At 39.0% G+C, this 25,539-nt stretch overlaps 1 protein-coding gene across 5 annotated transcripts in view; it reads right to left on the bottom strand.

The window, feature by feature from the left end:
• gabra2a (gamma-aminobutyric acid type A receptor subunit alpha2a) overlaps positions 1-25,539 on the bottom strand; it is a 174,601-nt gene that overhangs the window by 46,975 nt on the left and 102,087 nt on the right. For all 5 annotated transcript variants that reach the window (XM_073064724.1, XM_073064721.1, XM_073064722.1 and 2 more), the window contains exons 5-6: positions 10,791-11,011; positions 7,170-7,252 (exon numbers count right to left, since the gene is read on the bottom strand). In XM_073064724.1, coding sequence (XP_072920825.1) covers positions 7,170-7,252; positions 10,791-11,011 — 304 coding nt within the window. The remainder of the gene's footprint in view (positions 1-7,169; positions 7,253-10,790; positions 11,012-25,539) is intronic.

Genomic DNA, 25,539 nt, shown 5'->3' with positions numbered 1-25,539 from the left:
GGGCCTGTGATCTAGGATCCAAGATCTGTCTGAGGCCTGAGAATGAAATGGGATCAAACTGAGCTTGGGAACTATACTAGGCCTGGGTTCTGGAACCAAGGCCTGGTCTGAACTGTGACCAACAAGCAAAGGATCATGAAACCATTGAGTAATACAGTTCAGAAACAGATCCTTTGGCACACAGCTGACGCCTTCTATGCTTCGGTGACTCAAGTGTTTTCTAAGTATTTCTTGAATATTATGAGTGTTTACCTTCTTGGTCAAAAATAATTCATCCTCAGATCTCCTCAAAACCTCTTATCCATTACTTTCAAACTTGCCACTAGTTTTAGACATAGCCTGATTGTCCGGGCTTAATTCTATTCCGTTTCAGATGAACAGCCTTGTCTAGACCAAGGGGAGCTACACTGATGGGCACAGGTCTGTCACAGTACAATACGGATACAGTCCTGGTACAAAATAGTCTGTCACTGTCAGGATGGGGTTTTGAACTATTGACAGAAGTTGTCAATGTACAACATGGGCATATTATTGACGGTGCAGCTTTTTACTGAATGGCACTGAGAAATGTACTTGTACATACAAACTTATCACATGTAAACATGAGGAAATCTGCAGATGCTGGAAATTCGAACAACACACACAAAATGCTGGTGGAGCACAGCAGGCTAGGCAGTATCAAAAGGGAGAAGCGCTGTCGACGTTTCGGGCCGAGACCCTTCGTCACATGTATTATTGAGATAGAGGTCTAACACTGCTTGAACAATACTGAGAGACTCAAGTCTGTCAATAAAACACTGGAATATTGTACTAGTGGACACAGATCTTGCACAATACAGCATTGACAGGTTGTATGGATGGGCAGAGACCTGTTAATATTTTACACAAATAATGGATGTACAACAGCTTTGGTGCTGTTTGCATGCTGTTACGTCCTATAAGGCGAAACTGAAGAGCATAAATGGCAATGACATTTCACTGACGATGAGCTCAAATCTTCTTGTGCAAGCCTTGAAAGGGAGAATAACACTACACCTGCGTAAATCCTTCCAGTATCTTTGTCTTGGAGGTTGACATCAGGACATTCTTCAGGGGGCTGAACTCTCACAAAGTGTCACACCCCAAAGGTGTACCTGGAATGGTCTTGAAATCCTGTCCCAACAAACTGGCTCAAGTGCTCAGTAACATCTTTAACCTCTCAATGTTGCTACAGAAATACAGCAATCGTACTGATGCCCAAAAAGCATAGGGTGAGCTACCTCAATAACTACAATTGGTATCACTCACACCTATCATAATGCAATGCTTCGAAAAGTTGTTTATAGCTCGAATTCATTCCTCACTGAACAAGGACCTGGATCTGCTGCAATTTGTCTACCAGCATACCTGATATACAGCAGACCCATTCTCGATGGCTCTCCACTTGGTCTAGGACCAAATGGACAACACTCGTACATATGTCAGGATACTGTTTATTGATGACAGCTCAGCATTCAATACCATCATCTCCTCAGTACTAATCAACAAACTTCTAAACCTGGGCCTCTGTAACTAGATTCTTGACTTCCTCATTAGGAGACCACGGTCAAAATCAATCAGTAATAACATTTCCTCCTCACTGACAATCAACATAGGCGTACCTCAAGAAACGTGCATAGTTACTGTTCTATTCTTTCTCCACACTCGTGGCTATATACCTAAGCACAGCTCAAACACTATTTATAAATTGCTAGGTGACACCAACGTTGGTAAAATCTCAGATGGCAACAGGGGTGAGATCTGTTGGTTGATTGATATTATAATAACCTCACACTCATCGTCAACAGGACCAAGGCACTGAGAAGTCAGGAGAATACCATCCAACTCTCATTAATAGACCAGTGATGAAAAGAGTGAGCAGCTTCGTTACTGAAAATCAACATCGCAGAGGATCTATCCTGGGCGCAACATATTGATGCAATCACAAAGTGGGCTCTACTTCACTGGTATATTACCAAAAACTCTTATAAATTTCTATAAATGTACAGTGGAGAGCATTCCAATTGGTTGCATCACAGCCTCGTACAGGATCACTAGAAGCTGCAGAGGGTTGTAAACTCAGTCAGATTCATAACACTCTCCACCATCGAGAATACCTTCAAGAGGTGGTGCTTCAAGAAGGCAGCATGCATCATTAAGGATCTCACCATCTGGGTAATTCATGGTAATTTTATGTTTTTGCATTGTACTGGTGTCGCAAACTTCAGATCATATAAAACAGTGATAATAAACCAGATTCTGATTCTGATGTGCATTCTGCTGGCGCTAGCTACAACTTCTAAGGAACTGATTGGCCCATTAGCTCCAACAGTCTATTAGATTCTTTTGTTAACCATCTCTGCCACAACCTCCCTCTTATTTTTTTCTCTCTCTTATTCAAGACAAGCATGTCTACTTTGTTATGCCCGCAGCCCCCTCCTTTGTGAGAATTGCAAGAGCACTATTGGGTTGGGTCGGGGACCCAGGAAATGAGAGAGAAACGTGCAAAATGCCTCGTTCCCCGGCGATGTAAAGTCACGAGACATATCCATTGTCTCTTGGAGACACATTTGTGGATTGCGATCCTATGCTACGTGACAGCCTTCAGGGCAAAGTGGGCTGGGTGACGGGGAGAGATTGCATCATCCTCCAACCTGATTGACATCTACAACCCTGCAAGTCAGGATAAAAGAGGGGCTGTAGGAACAGTCCCCTCAGATGCACCAGAAGAAACGCTAGCTGTCCCGTAATAGCGGGAAGCCATTTGAAGGAAGCCACATGCGTTCAGTTCCCTTGCCTGGGAGTTGGTGGCAGGTACCACGGAAAACGACTGTGAACTAACTACGGGGAACCAACTCCCCCGAATCAACGGATTGGCCTCATAACAGACTCGGGCAAGTTTAAAACCATCTCTCTAAAACCCAAAGAGCTGCCTCTTGAATGAGCCTCTTGAATGACATTGACTTTATTTTTCCATCGGACAATACAGTATCCCCTAGACAAATGATAGAGCTATTTCTTATTGATGATTATTATTATACCCGCGCTTTTAGATTGAGTATTGACGACGTATATTATCTGAATGTTTGTATTAATCTTATTTTTGTGCCCCTTTATAAATAAAGACTTTTAAAAATAGTACCATCATACTTCAACGGACCTCTCTATCTTTGCTGGTAAGTGACCCAGTAACAGGGTACGTAACAACTTGCTAAAGCTAACACCAAGAAACATGTGGTTATAAAGGAGGAAATGCATCCAGCTCCCTGATGCGAGGGAGTGGGTAAGATTGAACTACTCAAAACCTAGCTGTCACGCGTATTTTTGATGCTAACACGATAATTTACCTCTGAGTGTAATAGCCTACAGTTTGGGCGCTGCAATGCTTTCAACAAATGATCAAATTCAGGTTGATCTTGTGCTTCAAACTGTGGTTACAATTTCAGTCACATTAAATTTCCATTGCAACCTAAAGCCATCAACTGCTCCATGATTTTATACAAGCTTGACTGCAAAAGGCTAAATGCACAGATCTGTACAATTCAAAATCAAAAAAAGACAGATGCTGGGAATGTAAAATAGCAAGAGGAATGCTGAAAACACTGAGTAGCTTAAGCAGCATCAGTGGAAAGAGAAACGGATAACATTTTAAGTTGAAGATCCTTCATCAAATGAAAGGTAATCAATCTGAACTGGTGACTCTATTTTTCTCTCCACTGATGCTGCCTGACCTGGTGAGTATTCCCAGCAGATTCTGTTTTAATACATGAAGTGTAGATCTCAAATAATTCTGTTCTCCATAAAATTCATCACAAAGTTCTGCTAGACATTGAAGAAAAGGTTCATCAACTGTTAATAACATTGAGCTTACATAGTAAGTTCCAGTTTAAAGAGTAGAGAGACTTGTCACAAGCAATATAAAGCCATAGAATTTAGCAATGTGAAGCCCCTTCTTCTCATCTACTCAACCCCTATCCAAAATCAACTAGAATAAACACGTGATTGGCAGAGCAACGGGACAAATTAAGGACAGAGAATGTACCTAATAGGCACAGGGCCAATGACGTTGAAAAAATATGTTCTTTGTGCAAGTAAAGCATGAATAGAAGGTTCTACAAAATCCTCAATCAAAAACGGGTTGGAGGACAGAAAAGGTTACAACTTTGTTTCTGGAGTTTAGGTGAGGAACGCATCAAGCATGTGTGTTTGGAAGGTAATTAACCACTGTACATTGACCTAGTGAGTAGGCAGTGGTCGAATTGGTGGAGTCGGGTAGGGGGAGGGAGTAAGGCATGGATGGGCTGAGCTAAATGGCCTGCTTCTTTGCTGTATCTCTATAACTGAAAGAAAGAAAAAAGCTAGAGGAAACCATACATCTGGTCTTCTTCTGGCCCTTGCTCCTCATTCTCCAAGATTAACCTGATGGAAAAGCCACATAAGCTCTTAGGGCATCTTGAAAACCAATCTGCAAATTTAGAGAGAAAAAGAACTTGCTATTTTTGCATAAGTGTCTTTCTGGCATGCTTATAACAGCATGCCAGAAAGACTGTGGAAATACCTGCCATCAAGTAAATTTCCTGCCTTCCCAAATGCAGTAAAGTCAGATCCTAAAAACACATAATTGCTGATTATTGAATCAACCAACAGAAGTGAGGAGCCCTTTTTAACAAAAAAGTAGGAAAATCTTCCTTTTTCTGTGTCCTACACTGTCATCTTTTTAGATTTGGCAAGTGAAGATGAAACGTGGTTGAAACATTTGGAAGGGCTGTTACATTAGGCTTTTCTGAGGAACTTCCATATAGCTGACCTTTCATAGGCAGGGGCATATCAAAAACTTACTTAGCTGAATTTTAGGTCCTAAATATAGTTGTGATGCCAGCCTCATATTTAACCTACTTTACCCATTTCACCTTGCCTGGATGAGTTTAGGAAAGCTCAGGAAATCCAGGAGGTGAAGGGCAATTTGGAGTGAAGGAAGAGCTTTATTAACTGCTTGACAGTACACTATCAGGTGTTTTTCATACATCTCTGGGTTCCTGATTGGGACACCCACAAGAGGACACCACACCCACCATAGTAACAACCAACTTACTTGCAGCTAGAATGCTCCTTAACCATATGGAAGCCAAGCATTTCAATCAGTTGAATGTCAGGCCAGAAAGGTCTGGATTCACAAAGAGCAGAACACTGGGGAAAAATACAAAATTCCAAATCTCCCCAAAATTTCTGTAGCCTCTGAATATGTAATCCACCTCTATCAGTATTCAACCCAAGTGGTCAGACAACGCAAATGCAGACGAGGATAATGTGAGAGAGAAAGGGAGAGTTTTAAAGAGATAAACAAACAAACAGAAAATGTCAAAGTATCTCTGTGTGTAAGCAATGAGGGGGGGGGGGAGGTGGTTTACAAAGCCTCAAATGTATCAACTGTTTATTGCTACCATTTAGTTTATTGTTACAATTTTACTACTGTCATTTAGTGTCATGTCCTACTATGTAGACAACATGAAACATAGTGACATTTATTCTGTATCTTATGTTTTTGGTTAGCAATTGGTGCATTCTATTGCCCAAATTGCTGTAATGTGTTGGGGAGTGGAGGGGCGGGGGGTCGTTGATCATCTGTACAGCTGCAACTTAATTTATCAAATTTGCCACCCTATCCATTTGTGTTGCAATTTGCAGGGAACTACAGCCTTGCGCTCCAAAATGCCTTTATACCTTAATACTCCAAGTCCTGCCACTGACTGTATACTTTCCACTCACATTTGACTTCCCAAAACATGACACCTCATAATTGTCTGAATTAAACTGCATCTGCCATTTATCTGCCTAAATATTCCACATATAGTTCCTGCTATATTCTTTGACAATTTTCCTCACAATGCACAATTCCATTAATTTTGTGTTGTCTGCTACCTTCTTGTCAGACCACCTACATTTTTCATCCAAATCATTTAATAGTTTCTAAGGCGTAATTACATTTTAGGAATCAATTGAATAGGGGCTAGACTCTTTCTTTTAACAAAATAGCATTTAACTATTAATAGTTCAAATGAAAGGTTATCAATATTAATCACTATCTACAGATGCTGGCTAACTTGCTAGGTATTTCTATACTTCTCTTTTATTTAAGATTACAGCAATGCATGTCACAGAGTCAACACTTTTACCTTTCTCTGCATCCTCTTTTATTTCCATCTATTTTCACCTCCTTCAAACAGATCAACTTCACCATCTTTCTCAGCCAGCACTGACACTGCAATGTGGTATCCACTCCAATAAAGGCATTGGTTTTGCTCCCTTCACCTCTCTCCCTTCCATGGAAATTAAAACAATATTGATTTCTAACTTTTTCAAGTCCAGATGAAAGGTTATCAACCAGAGACAATTACTTCTGTCTCTGGTGCTGCCTCATCTGTTGAGTATTTGAATTAACTTCTGTCTTTTACTTCAGATTTATAGCATCTTGATTCAACTAGTATTTATGGCATCAAAGATCAAAATAACTTGCAAGTGGAGCACTGTAACTATACTGGACATTATCACCGACAACCATAGGGATCTAAAAGTGAGTCTTATACTAAGAATACAATATGACATGAACCCTGAATTTGTGAGATGTATGGAAATTCTGATTATATGTTTAAATTAGTACAAATGTAAAGTGCTGAGAATTACATTGTAATACTTGGAGTAGTCACATGCCACTTTGCAAACCATTATAACAAAAATATTAACTTAGTTCAAATTGATAAACATTCCTGTTGGTAATATCAAGCAATGTCTCTAGAAGTATAATACTCTGATTGGTAACTTTGAAGGATGCTGTCCACGGTCACTACACCAGAAACCAGATCGTGACTAGTGCAGTCGTGATGGAGAGTCGCCAGAGTGTCACCTTTGCTACAACTCCCTGCCTTCCACCTGGTGAGTACTGCTGTAGCCACCGAGGGAAGACTTGCTGCGCTTCTCCCAAGCCACTGTCAAGCACCATTGACTAACTGGCTTTGACATTCCCCCTTTTGTCTGCCAAGATTGCAGATGGCAATCTTATGGCAGATGGCATTCATGGAATGCAATAAATGTAACAGGTATATAGAAGTTTTTAAATCAAGAAAAGTAGATTGTTTACTAATCTCAATACTTACAGCTTCCAAATTTCAAGGGGCAAGCATGTGCATCCATTGGAAAATCCTCTAGATGCATTGGGCACTCTGCTTGGACAGTAAGCCTGTGAGAACATATAGTAATTGACCATTTAAGAAACAGCTACTGGTACAAATTATGTTTTGTCACCAGCATTTTTTCAGAATCACATTGCATCAATTATAAATCTTCAGGATTACACAAACTAAATCCACATTGTCAAAGGGAAGTAAGAAGTGATTTTCTGCACGTTATTTTATCATTTATAAGGGCATAGTTGAATATGGTCTTCAAATTGATCTATTTTATATCTAAAATTAACTTGTTTGAATTATAGAGAAGATCATTAACCTGTAAGTCACATCATCACCACTGAAATTTAAATGCACACATCTGCTACTTCAAATACCATTTAAATTCCTTTTTATTTATAATTTGATGCCTACATTCCAAAAAGGGTTTTGGTACTCAAAATGTGAAGAGCAAGAGGAGAAGATGTGAGAGAATAGGACCAATCTAGTGTGACAGTGGAAAAGTGTGTATGGAATCGGGGGAGATAGCTGAGGTACTTAATGAATACTTTACTTCAGAATTCACTACAAAAGGATCTTGGTGATTGTAGTGATGACTTGCAGCAGATTGAAAAGCTTGAGCATATAGACATTAAGAAAGAGGATGTGCTGGAGCGTTTGGAAAGCATCAAGTTGGATAAGTCTCCGAGACTGGACAAGATGTACCCCAGGCTACAGTGGGAAGCAAATGAGGAGATTGCTGAGCCTCTGGTAAATATCTTTGCATCATCAGTGCGAATGGTGGAGGTTCCAGAGGATTGGAGGGTTGCAGATGTTGTTCCCATATTCAAGAAAGGGAGTAGAGATAGCCCAGGAAACTATAGACCATGGAGTCTAACTTCAGTGGTTGATAAGTTAATGGAAAAGATTGTGAGAGGCAGGATTTATGAACATTTGGAGAGGCATAATATGATTAGGAATAGTCAGCATGGCTTTGTCAAAGTCAGGTCATGCCTTATGAGCCTGATCGAATTTGTTGAGGATGTGACTAAACACATTGATGAGGGTAGAGCCGTAGATGTGTATATGGATTTCAGCAAGGCATTTGACAAGGTACACCATGCAAGGCTTATTGAGAAAGTAAGGAGGCATGGGATCCAAGGAGACCTTCCTTTGTGGATCCAGAATTGGATTGCTACAGAAGGCAAAGAGTAGTTATAGATGGGTCATATTCTGCATGGAGGTCGGTGATCAGTGGTGTGTCTCAGGGATCTGTTCTAAGACCCCTTCTATTTGTGATTTTTTTAATAAATGACCTGATTGAGGAAGTGGAGGGATGGTTAGTAAATTTGTTCATGACTCAAAGGTTAGGGGTGTTGTGGATAGTGTGGAGGGCTGTCAGAGGTTACAGTGGGACATTGATAGGATGCAAAATTGTGCTCAGAAGTGGCAGATGGAGTTCAACCCAGATAACTGTGAGGTGGTTCACTTTGGTAGGTCAAATATGATGGCAGAATATAGCATTAATGGTAGACTCTTGGCAGTGTGGAGGATCAGAGGAATCTTGGAGTCTGAGCCCATAGGACACTCAAAACTGCTGCACATATTGACTCTGTGGTTAAGAAGGCATATGAGTTTAGGAGCCGAGGGGTAATGTTACAGCTATATAGGACCCTGGTCAGACCCCACTTGGAGAACTGTGCTCAGTTCTGGTCACCTCACTACAGGAAGGATGTGGAAACGAGAAAGGGTGCAGAGGAGATTTGCAAGGATGTTGCCTGGATTGGGGAGCATGCCTTATGAGAATAGGTTGAGTGAACTTGGCCTTTTCTCTTTGAAGCGACAGAGGATGAGAAGTGACCTGATAGAGGTGTATAAGATGATGAGAGGCATTGATCATGTGGATAGTCAGAGGCTTTTTCCCAGGGCTGAAATGGCTAACACAAGAGGACACAGGTTTAAGGTGCTTGAAAGTAGGTACAGAGAAGATGGAAGAGGTAAGTTTTTTTACACAGAGATGGTGAGTGTGTGGAATGCACTGCTGGCGACGGTGGTGGAGGCGGATACAATAGGGTCTTCTACTCCTTTTACTCCTGGATAGGTACATGGAGCTTAGAGAAATAGAGAGCATTGGGTAACCCTAGGTAATTTCTAAAGTAAGTACATGTTCGGCACAGCATTGCGCTGTAGTTTTTCTATGTTTCTATTTGGAAGGGGTGTTTAAAGTTTGAAGAGTCTCAGCGGAATAACTAAGAATGTTTCCCAGGACAGAAAGGCCAGTAAAGATTTAACGCAAATAATAAAAGTCTCAGAGACAACAAAATCAGCATTATGATGTTTGGTCAAGAATGCACTCAGACAGAAGGTGTGTTAGAAGCAGGTTTCATAATAAAATTTATAAGATATTTGCATAAACACTTGAAAATATAAAAAAGTTACAATGTGGTTAAAAAATCAGGAGTGGGACTAATCGGATAGGTTGTTTTAATGAGTTGAACATGATGGGACTTAAGCTTCTCTGTGTTATGCAAATCTATGATTTTATGATATTCATTTGATTCACAATTAACACCAACTGTACTGGCAAAAATGCCTTCTGAAGTCAGAGTTTGTGATAAAGTAACACACAGAAAAGAAACAAACAGAGATAAAAATTTTAATGCATCCAACTGTTGAAGTTGCAGAGTATGTTCTCTGGCACTGGACGTTGCAGTTCAAAGCTGACACTGTTCTGAAACTCCATTCTCACTACGTTGCAGATGAGTTCACAATCAATCAATTGCTGGCATCACTGAGACTGAAGTCAGTGCAGGGCTCACATCTCTGACTGGAATCAGAAATCAGATCAGATGGGGGAAATCGGTGGTCAAGGCAAATCAGGCAGATTTGTGATATTAGTAGTTGGGTCGTGAATGTCAACAAAGGGGAGGGACAGGGAGTTCTCATAATCATCTCGAATGCTCCTCCTAATCCCACATTTGAGTAAATTAACTTCTTTGTTGGTCCTAGTAAGAAATCCTAGGTCTGCTTTCTATTGACACACAGTCTCTGTTGTGGCATCAAACACATTTAAGTGCGAGCCAACTGTTTCAGTGAAGTTTTTTTTGATCTTATGCAATATGATAGAAGGTTGGTGACCTTCGGCTGGAAATGTGCTTCACTGTTGTAAGAGATCAATATTGCACTTGTTTGGAGCAATTTCACCATCACAGTTTAATAGGGTAAATTGAACAAAAGGGTACATATTAATGTCATTTTAGAACTGCAATATGAATCTTCCCTGCCTGGTTATTATTTAGGATATGATATGAATTTAATTTGGATACAAATGTTTGATTCATAAGACAATTGATCTGTTAATTACCATCCCTATAGCATCCTTTAGCATGACAAAAGTCTTAGCAAACAAATATTAACACATAATTATATTTTACCACCTTATTTAGCTCCACAGTGACTGTGAAGGGACGGCAAGATAGTATAAGCTTTTTGCTTATTTACATTTAGTTTTCAATGTTAACATTAATTTCATGGTAGGGACACAAGACAATGGCTACCAAACAGTTGAGTTGCAGAGCTAGTTACTGCTTTCTATAATATTGAATCTTTTACCTCATTGTATAAAGAAGGGTTCCATCATCTTGGATCCGGAGAAGCTTGTTTGGCATGGTCATATTATGTGCCACCGATTTCTTGCCATTATAAAAGAATGTGTCTGGTGTCCATATCTTACTGGCCATCAAATTGTTCAATCGAAGAATATTCATTGGACCCTGAAACTTAAGCCTTTCATCTTTCCATCTTTGTCGAAAGAACACATCAATTGTATATTCCTGTTAACAGCAATCAGTTTATATTCAAAAGAAAAGCAAAAAAAAAAGCAAATTGCATAGTCAGATATAGATCAAATCTATCACATTTCATCTGCTTTCCCACAGTATGGTTAGAGGCCAGTCTTCACGTAACATCAAAACAATTTTACATAGAAAACTGGTTTGTAACTCTTAGCTTGAGCCAAAGACCCAAAAATAGTGTTCCCGACTTTGTTTATAGAAATGTCTTAATTGTGAAACGAAAGAAAGGAATTTCCAATTTGTGATTCTTGGAATCCAGAAAATGCCCATTTCTGATTGTGAAGTGATGTTACTAATGTGAAAATTGCATTTGTGCTGACAACCAAACATTGTCAGATAAAACATTATCAGCAATCATTAACAATACCTCATGTTAAATTCACATAAGCAGGGGAAAACATAAATGAAAAGATCTCTCAGTTAAGCGTGTACAAATCTTGTACAATATATTTTTTACACTGAAATTCTATCTGTACTTTGAGAACTAGATTTTATGTTTATTAATAAGACCAGATATAAATTTGACAAAATTGGAAGTAGTTTTCAGGTATGCATCAAGTAGCCTATGACTCCCTGTTTTTCTCCTTGAAAATTTGTGCAGAGGTTCATATTAATCTCCTGCAATTTCAGCCATCTCTTAGGTGTGAAATTTACTTTAAGATCTTGCTGTTGTGGGAGGACATAATGAGGTAGCATTGCAAGAGTCTGCTTAAGGTGTAGAGCTTTAGTTCACAAGCATAAAATGAAGATACAGGGATGATAATATAAAATTGTACATGTGACCTGGATGTTCACCAAAATGAAGACTCAAAATTAACCAAAATTAAATGTGGTCAGCCAAAGTATCACCGCACACTTAAGCATTACAAACTATGCCATTGATTGTCTTTCTAGAACACTACTATAAAATCATTGAAAATGTTGCCTGGATGAAATCTTCAACCATATGAAGTCTAAAACTTGCAGTGCCTAGTATGGCTCAGCAGCCCTACAGCTACTGATAAAATGTTGGATTTGTCAAATCCCAGAGGCTGATTCTGTTGTACACAACATACACAATATTATTATGGAGCAACAGGCCCTCAAAAAACTTAACTGTGGTGCATTAAAATCCAGCTGTTTATATTCTTTACCAGATGACAGAAAATTGGTAAGGTAATAGGCTTAGATCATTCTACTTTATTTTAAAGTGCAAAAACCTTTTTGTTGTCATCAATGTTTTTCTTTTCTTGCATATAATTTACATTTGCATTGCACACGTAATAAATTTGGTTATTTAATGGCTTCAAATAAGTAAATACTGTTTACATTGAATAATTCAGTCTTGGTACTAAAGAAAAGTGCAATCAATAGTTATTTCTGGAATTGCTAATTAGAAAAGGGCAAATATATAATACTGCTTATCGAGGATGACAGAGGACAATCCCTATTAGATGTGTGATAATAAATATCACAGAGAATACAGTATGGTGAATCAATTTACATCTTTCTCCAATAGCCACAGCAGTTAACATAAAATACAGAATAGTTTAGAAAAAGTAATTAAATCATAAATAAATTACAATAATGAATATGCATACGTTTATGATGTTTCTCTGCTAACTTCAAAAGTGTGCTGTCATTCAGACACAAAGGGAAGGCTTTGTGCATTATAGCATTGAATTATTTCACAACAATGAGACAATGGAATTAATAAACATAAAAAACAAATTTGCTGTTTACTTGCATTCTGAACAAATATTACAAAAAGGAATGCAGGAACAAGGGAACTGTGCTGCACGAGTGAAGCTTTACAAATGCAGTAAAAATTGAAATTTAAAGCAGGAATAAAAGGTATGTCTTCCCAGTTACCATTAAACCTGCAATTGCAGGTAGGCTGACTGTTAAGAAATAATCCATTTTTTCAGACAGTAGTGAAAATGTCCTACTGTCTGAAAAAATAAACAAAGTGCTTATTCTCTGGGATATCTAATTTCTCCAAGCTGAGCAACAAATACTTAAACTACTTACTCAACTATGAATCAACATCTTATCCCTGTTACTATAAATTACCTTATACCTCTTGCCTAACTTGTCCTAACAGAACTCTACTGATAATTTACATACATTCACATATACTGATGCATTCACTTCGCCCCGTTTACCTAAAAAGTTAGGGAAACTGAGAAATTGTGGAAATACAAATATTTAACAGGGAAAATGGGAAATAAGAAAAGAGTGAAAGATCTTAATAAGCTAATACTTGGGCCTTCCAACTAACTATATTCAAGACTGGGCATATTTAACTCAAATTCATCACTGACAACATACTTAAAAGGGAATACAAATTATACCAGAAAAACTTAAAGCAGGCTATTGACTTACAAAGTGAATGCTTGAAATAGTGGCAAATGGAATTCAATATGAGGAATCCAATGTGAGGCTATCTACTTTAAAATATAAAAGAGGATAGATCAAATTATCTTAGAAAAAGTGGAAAATTAGGAACTGCCTATAACAGGGACACTAGGAATCCAAACAAATGAATAATTAAAATATTATTGCTGAGTAAAGAAAACAAACTGATGTATTTCATTTGAAGGAACTGAAATGCATAGGAAGTGGAGTCCCATTAATTAATCAAAGTTTCAGTTAGATGCCAGTATGTAATACTACCTCCACTTCCGGGCACTGGACTTCATGGCTGTTACATTGACCTCATTGCAGGAAAAGTGCAGATTCATCAGAATGATGTCCAAATTAAAAAGAATCATTTGTGAAGAAGGGCCACATTGATTGAGCTACATAGCATTCAAACATGCATTTAATGCTAAATTCCAAGTGCTCCAAACTCAGTGCAGGGCTCTTGTACATCCTGCTAATTGCCATGAACATGATTCCAACTGATATATCGCACATAATTGCCCTGCTTTTGTCAGAATACATGCCTTGTTCAGGATAAAAATCTAGCAGCTAAAGAGTATATATAATTATTTAGTCGCCTCAAGTTATGACACGATTATAATATTTTACACAGCAAGAAGATGTCTATTTATAATGAGCAATCTCGTTCAGAATTTGTTAATCATGTATTACAGATCTCACATATAGTACTCACTCCCATATAAAAAAGATTTGCTCTATCACGCCTTTCCATTATGCCTGGTCTACCTTGTCCATCTTTTTTACTTATGCTGCACAACCTTTTATTGGTTTGTTCAATCCCCTTCTGCTCTTTAATCTCAGTCTGCATCCCTGGCCAAGTCCCCTTCATTCTTTAATGATGGCTTCTCCCCCAAACCAGAAATATCAGACCTCCTACAGTACCATCATAGGGATGCCTTGCAAAGTGCTACTTTTTAACTAAACATCCACTTCTTGAAGGCAAGTCTGAAATCTGAATTCTTTATTCACTTCTCAATCATTGCCTTCATCCAATCGCAAGGAAAAAGCATAAAAAAGATAAAAAGGGTGAGGCAAAAAAGCCAACCAATAGCGTAGAAACAAAACAGGAACAGGAAGGAGAAGCAATGACTGACAAAATATGCAGCGACCAAGAGAAAACTGTTCAAATGAGTACCTATGCTATGAATACAATAAACCAATCTTTGTATCACTTATGTCCAATAAATATTCAAAAAAATGACTGAAACAGCACACAGTAACGTTGATTTCCTGATTAAATACTCTCAGCAAACATGAAGAACTCAGATACACAAGAAATCATGAGAAGCAGCAGGCCACCAGAACCCTCGAGCCTGCCCTTCTATTCAAAATGCTAATGGGTAGTCAATGCTGGCCTTGACACCAGAACCCATATTGCGAAATGATCAGGGAATTACATGCCAAGCTGCCCATCTTCTATCTATCATCTCATTAACTAGATAGAAAATTGTGTTGCACAGAGCTGTGGTTTTCTGATTATTGCTCCCTCTACACAGCGCTGTTTGCTGGGAGCATTTCAATATGAAAATCAGAAGAAATTCTTGCCAAAAATAAAGTAAAAAAATAATACCCTTGGGATCAAAAGCCACAGGAACAGATGAATCAGCTCAGAGATGGTGCTTGACCTGCTGAATATTTCCAGAAGTTTCTAATTTTACGTCAGATAATCAGCAGTGCAATATTCTACTTTTCCATTTATTTCCACTTATTCCTTGTCAAAGGCCTTTGATGAGGTTCCGCACGTAAGGTTAGCTAGGAAGGTTCAATCATTGGGTATTAATATTGAAGTAGTAAAATGGATTCAACAGTGGCTGGATGGGAGATGCCAGAGTGTAGTGGTGGATAACTGTTTGTCAGGTTGGAGGCCAGTGACTAGTGGTGTGCCTCAGGGATCTGTACTGGGTCCAATGTTGTTTGTCATATGCATTGATGATCTGAATGATGGGGTGGTAAATTGGATTAGTAAGTATGCAGATGATACTAAGGTAGGTGGCGTTGTGGATAATGAAGTAGGTTTTCAAAGCTTGCAGAGAGATTTAGGCCAGTTAAAAGAGTGGGCTAAAAGATGGCAGATGAAGTTTAATGCTGATAAGTGTGAGGTGCTACATTTTGGTAGGAATAATCCAAATAGGACATACATGGTAAATGGTAGGACATTGAAAAATGCAGTAGAACAGAGTGATCTAGGAATAATGGTGCATAGTTCCCTGAAGGTGGAATCTCATGTGGATAGGGTGGTGAAGAAAGCTTTTGGTATATTGGCCTTTATAAATCAGAGCATTGAGTATAGGAGTTGGGATGTAATGTTAAAATTGTACAAGGCATTAGTAAGTCCAAATTTGGAGTATTGTGTACAGTTCTGGTCACTGAATTATAGGAAAGATGTCAACAAAAAAGAGAGAGTACAGAGAAGATTTACTAGAATGTTACCTGGGTTTCAGCACCTAAGTTACAGGGAAAGGCTGAACAAGTTAGGTCTTTATTGTTTGGAGCGTAGAAGGTTGAGGGGGACTTGATAGAGGTATTTAAAATTACAAGGGGGATAGATAGAGTTGACGTGGATAGGCGTTTTCCATTGAGAGTAGGGGAGATTCAATCAAGAGTACATGAGTTGATACTTAGGGGGCAAAAGTTTAAGGGTAACATGAGGGGGAATTTCTTTACTCAGAGAGTGGTAGCTGTGTGGAACAAGCTTTCAGTACAAGTAGTAGAGGCAGGTTTGGTATTGTCATTTAAAGCAAAATTGAATAGGTATATGGACAGGAAAGGAGTGGAGGGTTACGGGCTGAGTGCGGGTCAGTGGGACTAGGTGAGAGTAAGCGTTCGGCATGGACTAGAAGGGCCGAGATGGCCTGTTTCCGTGCTGTAATTGTTATATGGTTATAATTTAATTGAGTGCTAAAGTATGAAATGTCCTCGCCCATTGTGAGGGGAACCTTCAAAATTCTCTGCCCAAGTGGGAGGTAGAGGCACTAACAGTGGATAGATTAATAGATCTTAGGATATGAAGGAATCAAAACATACAGGATCAGTGTGGGAAAGTGGTGTTTAAGTAACTTATGAGCCATGATCCTACTGAATGTGCAGCAGGTGAGAGGCTTCAATTGGCCTCATCCGCTTTCTATTCATATCTTCTTGAGAGTCATCTCTTATATCCCTAAATTCAAGTATATTGGGCAAGCTGTCCAGTGAGACTCAACAAATGAAGATGTAACCCAAGGTCTAGTTCCAGAAAAACATGCATTGCTTAATGAGTGGGAGTTAAAACAGGCCCAGGGAAACATCAACTTCATTATTAAAAAAGAACTCTGCTGTTAATTGAAATTTGTTATAATTTTACAGCATAGATCATGTATTGATATGAAACCATTTGCTGTATTAGTAAGACTATTATAGCTAATGGCACAGATTATTTTCATTCCATTTGCTTTGGGGAACAAATTCCGAGGTGCTTCCAATGAGGTAGTCCAATAAAAGTGGCTAAGTTTGCTTTTTTCAGGCATCAAAAATACAGCATTTTCTTTGATCTAGACTTGAAGTTTGGGTCTATTTCTTAATGGTGATGGGAGTGTTCCGTTTGTTACTCTGCAGAATACTGGAGTGCATACTCTTCTGAACACAAAAACGGTTTCTTGAACCGAACTGATACTCCTAAGCTCTTCTCCACCTTTAGTGGAAAGTGAAGAAAAATTCAGTTTAAATGTGAGATGATGAAAGAGTTTGGGACGAAAGGGGCAGGTGTCAGCCTAATGGAAGTGTTCTCCATCTGTTCCCATTTTGAGAGCACAAGGAATCACAGAGCTACTCATTGCTGGTGTAGAGTTAAGGAAACAAATGCCAGCTATCAATCTAAATATATCGGTGTGTGTCTGATGAGAATTTTTTTTCAAAGGTTCACAAGGAAAGTTAAAAGTATTGAAATAACTCGGTCAATGAAAATTAAAAAGAATCTGCAGACACTGGAAATCTGAAACAAAGACATAACATGCTGGAGACACTTAGTAGGACAGGAGTGACATGTGAAAAAGAGACAGGTTAACATTTCATGCATTTCAGTTCCAGTGAAGCATCTTCAACCAGGAATCTGTTTCTCTTTGCACAGATATGCTGCCTATCCTCCTGTTTCCAGCATTTTCTGCTTTTATTACATTATGATTCCTTTGTTAAAACTAATCCCAAAATCTCCTTACAAAAATGGTATAAACAAATCTGACCCAGTCTCAGCTGATACAAGACTACAATTTTTAAACAAGTAGCTGCCTGCAGCAAGGATCTTCTATTCTTCCCCCAAAAATCCGGAATTAGCATTTATTACCAGAAGCTTTTGCATAGACACAAGATGCTAGCTCTGTTTTAAGGCCTATACTCTACATTTTCATAAGGTGTAATGCTGACAAATGGAGATTAATAACCTACACTTAACAAAATTGGCACCAGCACTCTGATTTAAAACATCCTCAAAACAGGAGGAAATCGTTTTGACAGAAATCAGGCTGTCATTTCATAGAAATACCTCATCACTATTTGAAGGCAAAACAAAGTAGTCAAGCAAGCATTTTTAAATTCAGAAATTGGATTCTCGTTTTGCATTCAGTGACCGTCCCACTGAACATGGTGAAACACCAGGTGAAAAAGAAAATCTAAAATGAACCCGTGGTGACATGTTAAGGGTTCAAAGTTATTATAGTTACGATTTAAGAAGTCTCTCAAGAAATCCAATGGTATCAATGTAAATGTCTAATTTAATTGAGTAAATTAGAATGTTACAACAAAAGAAATACAGCAGTAGATAGTATTTGGCCCCAGTGCCTGATCATAGCTGTTCATTTACCTCTGTGCCACTTTCCTGCACAAACCTATATATCCCTAGATCCTCTAAATATCAAAAAAAATTGAACACTTATTGATTTATATCGAGGAATATATAAATAAATTCATAACATGTGCATCGATTTATGTGTGAGCTTAAGTTTGTTTGTAATATTAAAAAAAGATTACATCTAAAAAATTCTACTTGTTTGCAGAATTGTTAGTAAAGAGTAATGGCTGTGATCATACTGATATCCTCAGCATTCAGGTGCCTATTGACTCCCAATTCAGTGCACAAAACACGGGTGTATTCTTTTAACATTGGGCAAATTGGGCATCACAACAGCATGGTGATGCATCCTTCAGGAGAGTGAACCCACGCAAAGCATCTGGCTCAGATGAGGTACCTGGCTGAGTACTAAAGACCTGTGCTGATCAAATGGCAGAAGTGTTCACTGAGATCTTTAAACTCTCGCCTCGGCAATCTGAGGTACCCACCTGCCTCAAGAGGTTTCAGTTATACTGGTGTCTAAGAAGAATGTGGTAGTGTGCCTCAATGACTATTGTCTAGTAGCACTTACATCCACAGTGATGAAGTGTATTGACAGGTTTATGATAAAATATATCAATTCCTGTCTGAGAAGCAACTTAGAACCACTCCAATTTGCCTACAGGCACAAAGCGTCCACAACAGATGTCATTTCATTGGCTCTTCACGCAACTTGAAATATCTGGTCAGCAAAGATGCGTGATGCTTTATCAACTAAAGTTGGCATGCAATACAATCATCTCCTCAAAAGTAATCAATAGGTTTTAAGATAATACACACAGAATGCTGCAGGAGCTCAGCAGGCCAGGCAGCATCTATGGAATCAATTGACATTTCAGGCCAAGGTCCTCCATCAGGACTGGAAAAAAGAGATGAGAAGTCAGAATAAGAAGCTGAGGGGGGAGGGGAAGAAGAAATACAAGGAAGTAGGTGACAGATGGAACTGGGAGTGGGGGAGGTGTGAAGTAAAGGGCTGGGAAGTTGATTGCTGAAAGAGATAAAGGGCTAGATAAGGGGGAATCTGATAGGAGAGGACAGAAGACCATGAGAGAAAGGGAAAGGGGAGGAGCACCAGAGGGAGCTGATGGGCAAGTAAGGAGATAAGGTAAGAGAGGGAAATGAGAATGAGGAATGGTGGAGGAGGGAGAAAGGGCATTATGGGAGTTTGAGAAACCGATGTTCATGCCATCAGGTTGGAGGCTACCCAGAAGAAGTATAAGGTGTTGCTCCCCCAACCTGAATGTGGCTTCTTCATGACAGTAGAGACAGCCATGAAGTGACATGTCAAAATGGGAAATGGGAGGTCACTGGGAGATCCTGCTTTTTCTGGCGGTCGGAGCTTAGGTGCTTGGTGAACCAGTCACCCAATCTACATTGGATCTCACCAATATACTGTACATGAGGTCACACCGGGAGCACCAGACACAGTAGCTGAACCCAAGTGAAGTGTCGCCTCACCTGGAAGGATTGTTTGGGGCCCTGAATGGTAGTGAGGGAGGAGGTACAGGGCAGATGTGATACTTGTTCTGCTTACGAGGATAAGTACCAGGAGGGAGATCAGTGGGGAGGGGCAAATGGACAAGGGAGTTGCATAGGGAGCAATCCCTGCGGAAAGCAAAAAGTGGGGACAGGGGAAGGAAAAATGCGGTCGGTGGTGGGATCCCATTGGAGATGGCAGAAGTTAAGGAGAATTATGTTCTGGAAGCGGAAGCTGGTGGGGTGGTTGGTGAGGCCAAGAGGAACCCTATCCGTGGTGGAGTGTCGGGTGCATGGAGTGAAGGCAGACGTGAGTGTAATGTAAGTTATCTAGGTGAGGGCAGCATTGATGGTGGAGGAAGGAAAGCCCCTTATTTTGAAGGAAGCCATCCCATTAGTTTTGGAAGGAAAAACCGCATCCTGAGAACAGTTGTGACAGAGGAGGAGGAATTGAGAGAAGTGGATGGCGTGATTAAAAAATGCTAACAGGTCCGGATGAACACACGGTCAAAGAGTTGGAGGGCAGCAAAGATCACAGAGAGGGAGCAATTCAATTACTCTTTTCCACAAATGCTACCTGGCCTGCTGAGTTCCTCCAACATTTTATGTGTATTACTTTGATTTCCAGCATCTGCAGATTTTCTCTTGTTTGTAATACGTTTCAATATCATGGTCTCAATAGCTCCTTGTGCAATGGGATCCTCGATTTCCTCACTTGCAAACCTGTCAGTTTGGATTAGCAACAACATTTTCTACACAATCTCCATCAGCACAGGTGCTTCACAAGACTGTGTGCTTAGCCCCCTGCTCTACTTGCTTTACACTTTTCACTGAGTGGCTAAGCACAGCTCCAATGCCATAATTAAGTTTGCTGACAAAACCACTGCCGTAAGCTGAATCAAAGATGGTGATGAATCAGCGTGTAGGACAGAGATTGAAAATCTGGCTGAGTGGTTACCTTTTATTCAATGTCAGCAAGATCAAGGAATGATTATTGACTTCTAGAGGTGGAAACCAGAGGCCCACGAGCCAGTCCTTTTCAGAGAATCGGAGGTGGAGAAGAGTAACTTTAAATTCCTCGGTGTTATCATTTCACAGGATCTGTCCTGGGCCCAGCACATAAGTATCATTACAAGGGAAGCATGGCAGTGCCTCTACTTCCTTAGGAGTTTGCCAAGATTTGGCATGACATCTAAACCTTTGACGAACTACTATTGATGTGTGGTGGAGAGTATTTTGATTGACTGCTTCATGGCCTGTTATGGAAACACCAAGGCCCTTGAAAAGAAAATCCTACAAAAAGTAGTGGATACAACACAGTCCATACCCCACCACACAGGACATACTTCTGCCATCTCACTCCTCTCACTACTGCCATCAGGAAGAAGGCACAGGAGCCTCAGGGCTCATACCACCAGGCTCAGGAACAGTTATTACCCCTCAATCATCAGGCTCCTATAACACAAAGGATCACTCAACATCACTTGCCCCATCACTGAACTGTTCCCATTCGCTATCGACTCACTTTCAAAAACTCTTCATCTCATGTTTTCAATATATATTGCTTATTATTATTTACATTTTCTCAGCTCAAGCTGGGAAAATCTGAGGTACAGGCATAGCCAAGCATGCTCATTTATCAGTTGCTAGGAACTTTCGGACTATTCTAGTGGTGTTCTGAAGATTTACATAGATATTGCTGTCTAGCCCTACTTGTTTAATGTTATTATGTAGTGCCTTTGGGATGATATCAGCTGTCGATATTATTATTGGGACAATGTATTATTATGTCTGGACAGTTATGGATTGTCCTGTCTGTAACAACTGATCGGCCATAATATTCGTGGTATTCTGATTCTAAAACTGGATCAGGCTTGTATTTATAGTAAGATGCAATTTCATTGATGAGTTTGTACTTTAAAGCAAGATTCTGCTAAATGATGTTTGCCACTTGATTGAGCTTGTGTAAGTAATCAGGTTGTGCTAAACTTCTACAGTACAGGATCCTGTAATGTGTTGAAAGAGGTCTCCAACTCTGAGCCAGGTGTTTCACGCTTTCTTGTCAAACATCTATTCTGCTCAGCTCATGGGGATATCTTCCACGGAGATCATGCTCCTCCATTAGTTAACATTTTCTTCAACAGTGATAATTATTATTATTATGGAATTTCTATATTTATTCTCAGTTCAGGCTGGTAAAACCTGAGGTACAGGCATAGCCAAGCACACTCATTTCTCAATTGCTAGGAACTTTCAGACCATTTGAGTGGTATTTAGTATCGTGGTTTTCTAAAGATTAAATAAATATTGCTGCTTAGGCCTAATTTTTAATGCTATTGTGTAGTAACTTAGGGATGATATTAGTTGAAAATATTGCCTTTGGGGCAATGTATACCCTGTTCATGAACTGTAGTCTTTCAATTTCTTCTTTTAATTCAACATATTTCTGGTTTTACACTTACTGATTTGTGTATGTTATGTGTGTTTGGAATGGCTGTATCAATTAAGTAAGTTGTTTTTACTTGTTTATCTTGTATTATTATATCTGAATGGTTATTATGGATCATCCTATCTCTAATAACTGATCGGTCATAATATAATTTGGAAGACTCTGATTCTAAAACTGGATCAGGCTTGTATTTATAGTAAGGTCTGGTGTCTTTTCTGAGATTGTATTTTAAAATCAAGGTTTTGGTGAATGACGTTGGCCGCTTGATTGTATCTGTGTAAGTAATCACATCAAGTAAAACTACTGCAGGATCCTGTAATGTGTTGGATTGTTTCTGGTTTCTCTTGGCATTTTTTACATTTATCATCTTGAATTTGTTGGTCTTTTATTATGTATATTTGGTATTTTTTGTGTTAACCACCTGGTCCTGTATTACCACAAGTAGCCTTTCTGTTTCTGCAAGGAGATCTCCAATGCTGAGCCAGGTGTTTCACACTTCCTTGTTGACATCTAGTCTGTTCACATCTTGGGGATGTTTTCCATGGAGGGCCATACTCTTCCATTGCTTAACCTTTTCCCCAGTAATGATAATTGCTTCAATTTTCTGGGTTATGCTTAGTGTTTAGTGCTGTGTACTTCTTATCAGAACTGAATATGCTCACATGCAGCACTAATCTTGTTTTCAGTGATGAAATATATCCTTAGAAGATTTAACTGACTGTTGTCCAAATTTCTTATGTCTGTCATTCCTCTTCCCCCTTCTGTCTGAGGTAGTGTTAATCTAAGTGCATTCGAGTGTACAAAGCATTTTCTATAATGTCATTCAAGTTTCCTATTTTCCAGATCAGTTTCAGACCAGGATATTATCCAAAGGAAAATATTAATATTGGCATAGAGAAAGTATTATTTGATGTTGTTATATTTTTACTATTGAGCTCTGTTTGGCAGATTTTAAGCCTTGAAGTAAATTATGTCAAAATGTTTCCGTTTAATGCACTAAGATCTAATTCCTTTGCTTGTTGATATCCCAGATACTTATAGGTTTCATATTCATCCATTGTTGTATTGTATTCTGCTGCTCTGTTTTCTAATCTACTAGTTCTGTTGCACTTTTCTTTGTTTAATGTTCTACACTTATCTAGTCCAATGTTCATGTTTATATCTTTAGAAAATAGCTCTACTATTTGAACTAATTGCTTTAGCTTTACTGATGAAGAAGCGTATAATTTCAAACCGTCCATGTATAGAACGTGTGACAAAGTATAATTTGTTTAGTTGTTTCTGATTTGATACCCTATCTTTGTCCAATTCAGTAAATTAGAGAGCGAGTTTAAAGCTAGACAGAACCATATTGGGCTTAGAGAGTCACCCTGGAAATTGCCTCAGTTTATTTTCATAACTGAGGCTGTTCTTTTTTGGCTGTTAATAGATAGAGCTATTATAGTATGCCAGTGCTTTATCAGATGTTGTAGGGATTTCACCAGTATTAGGTGTAGTTTCTATTAACCATGAGAGAGGGACAGAAACAAATGCTTTTTGTAGTCAAAAAACATAAAAGATTTCTGCTTTTCTGCCGGGCTTGATTTAGAATTATGGAATCTATCTTCAGTTGTTCTTTACATCCTTTATACCTTTACACCATCCTTTCTGCTCTTCTGTAAGTATATTATGGTTATCTAAGTGAGTAGTGATTAGTTGCGAGATGCCTGATGTTGCAATATATATATATATAGTTCATAAACAAGTAAACAGGAAGATACTTTGATGGTTCTTTTGTGATTTCTCCTTTAGGTGACAGATATGTTTTACCTTCTGTCAAAAACGTGGGCACTCTTTCGGGATTTTTAAGAAAATTGTTTACATGTATCAATAGGCACTGATGAAGGCAAGTAAAATTTTATACCAATGATTATGAATACAGTATTATCACTGCCTGTACTTTCCCAGTTGTGGGTATTTTTTATAACCTCTTTTAGCATATCCATTGTAACTTCAGATATTTGCATGTCTTTAATTGTGTGAATGCATTACTTTTCCTTCTGAATCCAGCTTCTTGATTGTGCATCACCCTGTTTGAACAGATATTAGACAAACAGTTCAATATCTCTATGTTTGCTGGTAATTCTGTGCTAAGGTTGGTGACATTTTGGTGTGTTGAATTTAGTTTCAATGTCCTGTATAAACCATCTTCATTGTTCCTGAACTGATACGCCTGTTTTCTTCATCTGGCGCATGTATCTATTTAGTCTGGTTTTGAATGCACCAAGCTTTTTTATTATCATTATTATTATTATTATTTCTTTATCATTTCTTTTTGTATTTGTGCAGCTTATTGTCTTTTGAACCCTGGTTGTCCACCTTGTCAGTGTAGTCTATCAGTGAATCAATTGCAGTTATTGAATTTATTGAGTATGCCCACAAGAAAATGAATGTCAGGGTTATATGTAGTGATACTTATGTACTTTGATAATAAATTTACATTTGAACTTTAATTTGCTCAGTCAGCAAGCATGATACCCAACACCGATAAAATGCTGATCTGATGTCTTTATTCCCAGACCAGGCTTTGACCATCATACTAACTCCATGTACCAATCATATAGATGAGAAACCTGTGCATTTAGTTGCAAGATAAAAAGCCAATATGAATTGTAGGCGATTGACTGGGAGCTAAAGTGACTGGCGAGAGGCGCAGAAAGGAAGTGTCCTGGGATTATAGCCTGAATTACTCTCGACACTGCCAGCATGCTGGTGTCTGTTTTACTGGGCCTGCTGCATGCTAGGGAGAAAATGAGAGGCCCCACACAGCAGAGCAACCTATATCAAAACAGCACAGTAAAGGACAGACCTCTCCTCCCTCCTCATCCATGCCAACTCTCATGTCTATCTATGCTAATTCCATTTGTCTCCCTGTATGGAGTCCATGGGCCCCTGGGTTAATGGTAGGGGTCCATCGCATAAAAAATGCTGGGAACCCCTGATCTACACCTTTCCCATCCAGTATCTATCCATGTGGCTCTTAAGCTGCATCTGTCTCCTCTAGCAGTTCTTTCTAGATATTCATCACCCTCGTTGTAAACAGCTTACGTAGCTCTCCAATCTCCTTTAAATTTCTTCCCTCTCACATTAGACCTGTGCCCTCTAGCTCTCGACTTCCTTTAGGACAGCACAGGTGCATGAATGAGAAAAGAGACTCCCATTCTTCTCAATAATGCTCAACCAGCAGCCTGAAATTCCAGTACACATTGTACCGTGCTTCTAACAAAGCACTGAATTATTTTGAAATGTTTAGAAATTCAC

Source organism: Hemitrygon akajei, chromosome 13 (assembly GCF_048418815.1).
Source record: "Hemitrygon akajei chromosome 13, sHemAka1.3, whole genome shotgun sequence".
NCBI classification, from domain to species: Eukaryota; Metazoa; Chordata; class Chondrichthyes; order Myliobatiformes; family Dasyatidae; genus Hemitrygon; species Hemitrygon akajei.
The sequence above is the reverse complement of the archived record's forward strand: the minus strand, read 5'-3'. Positions and strand labels throughout refer to the sequence as shown.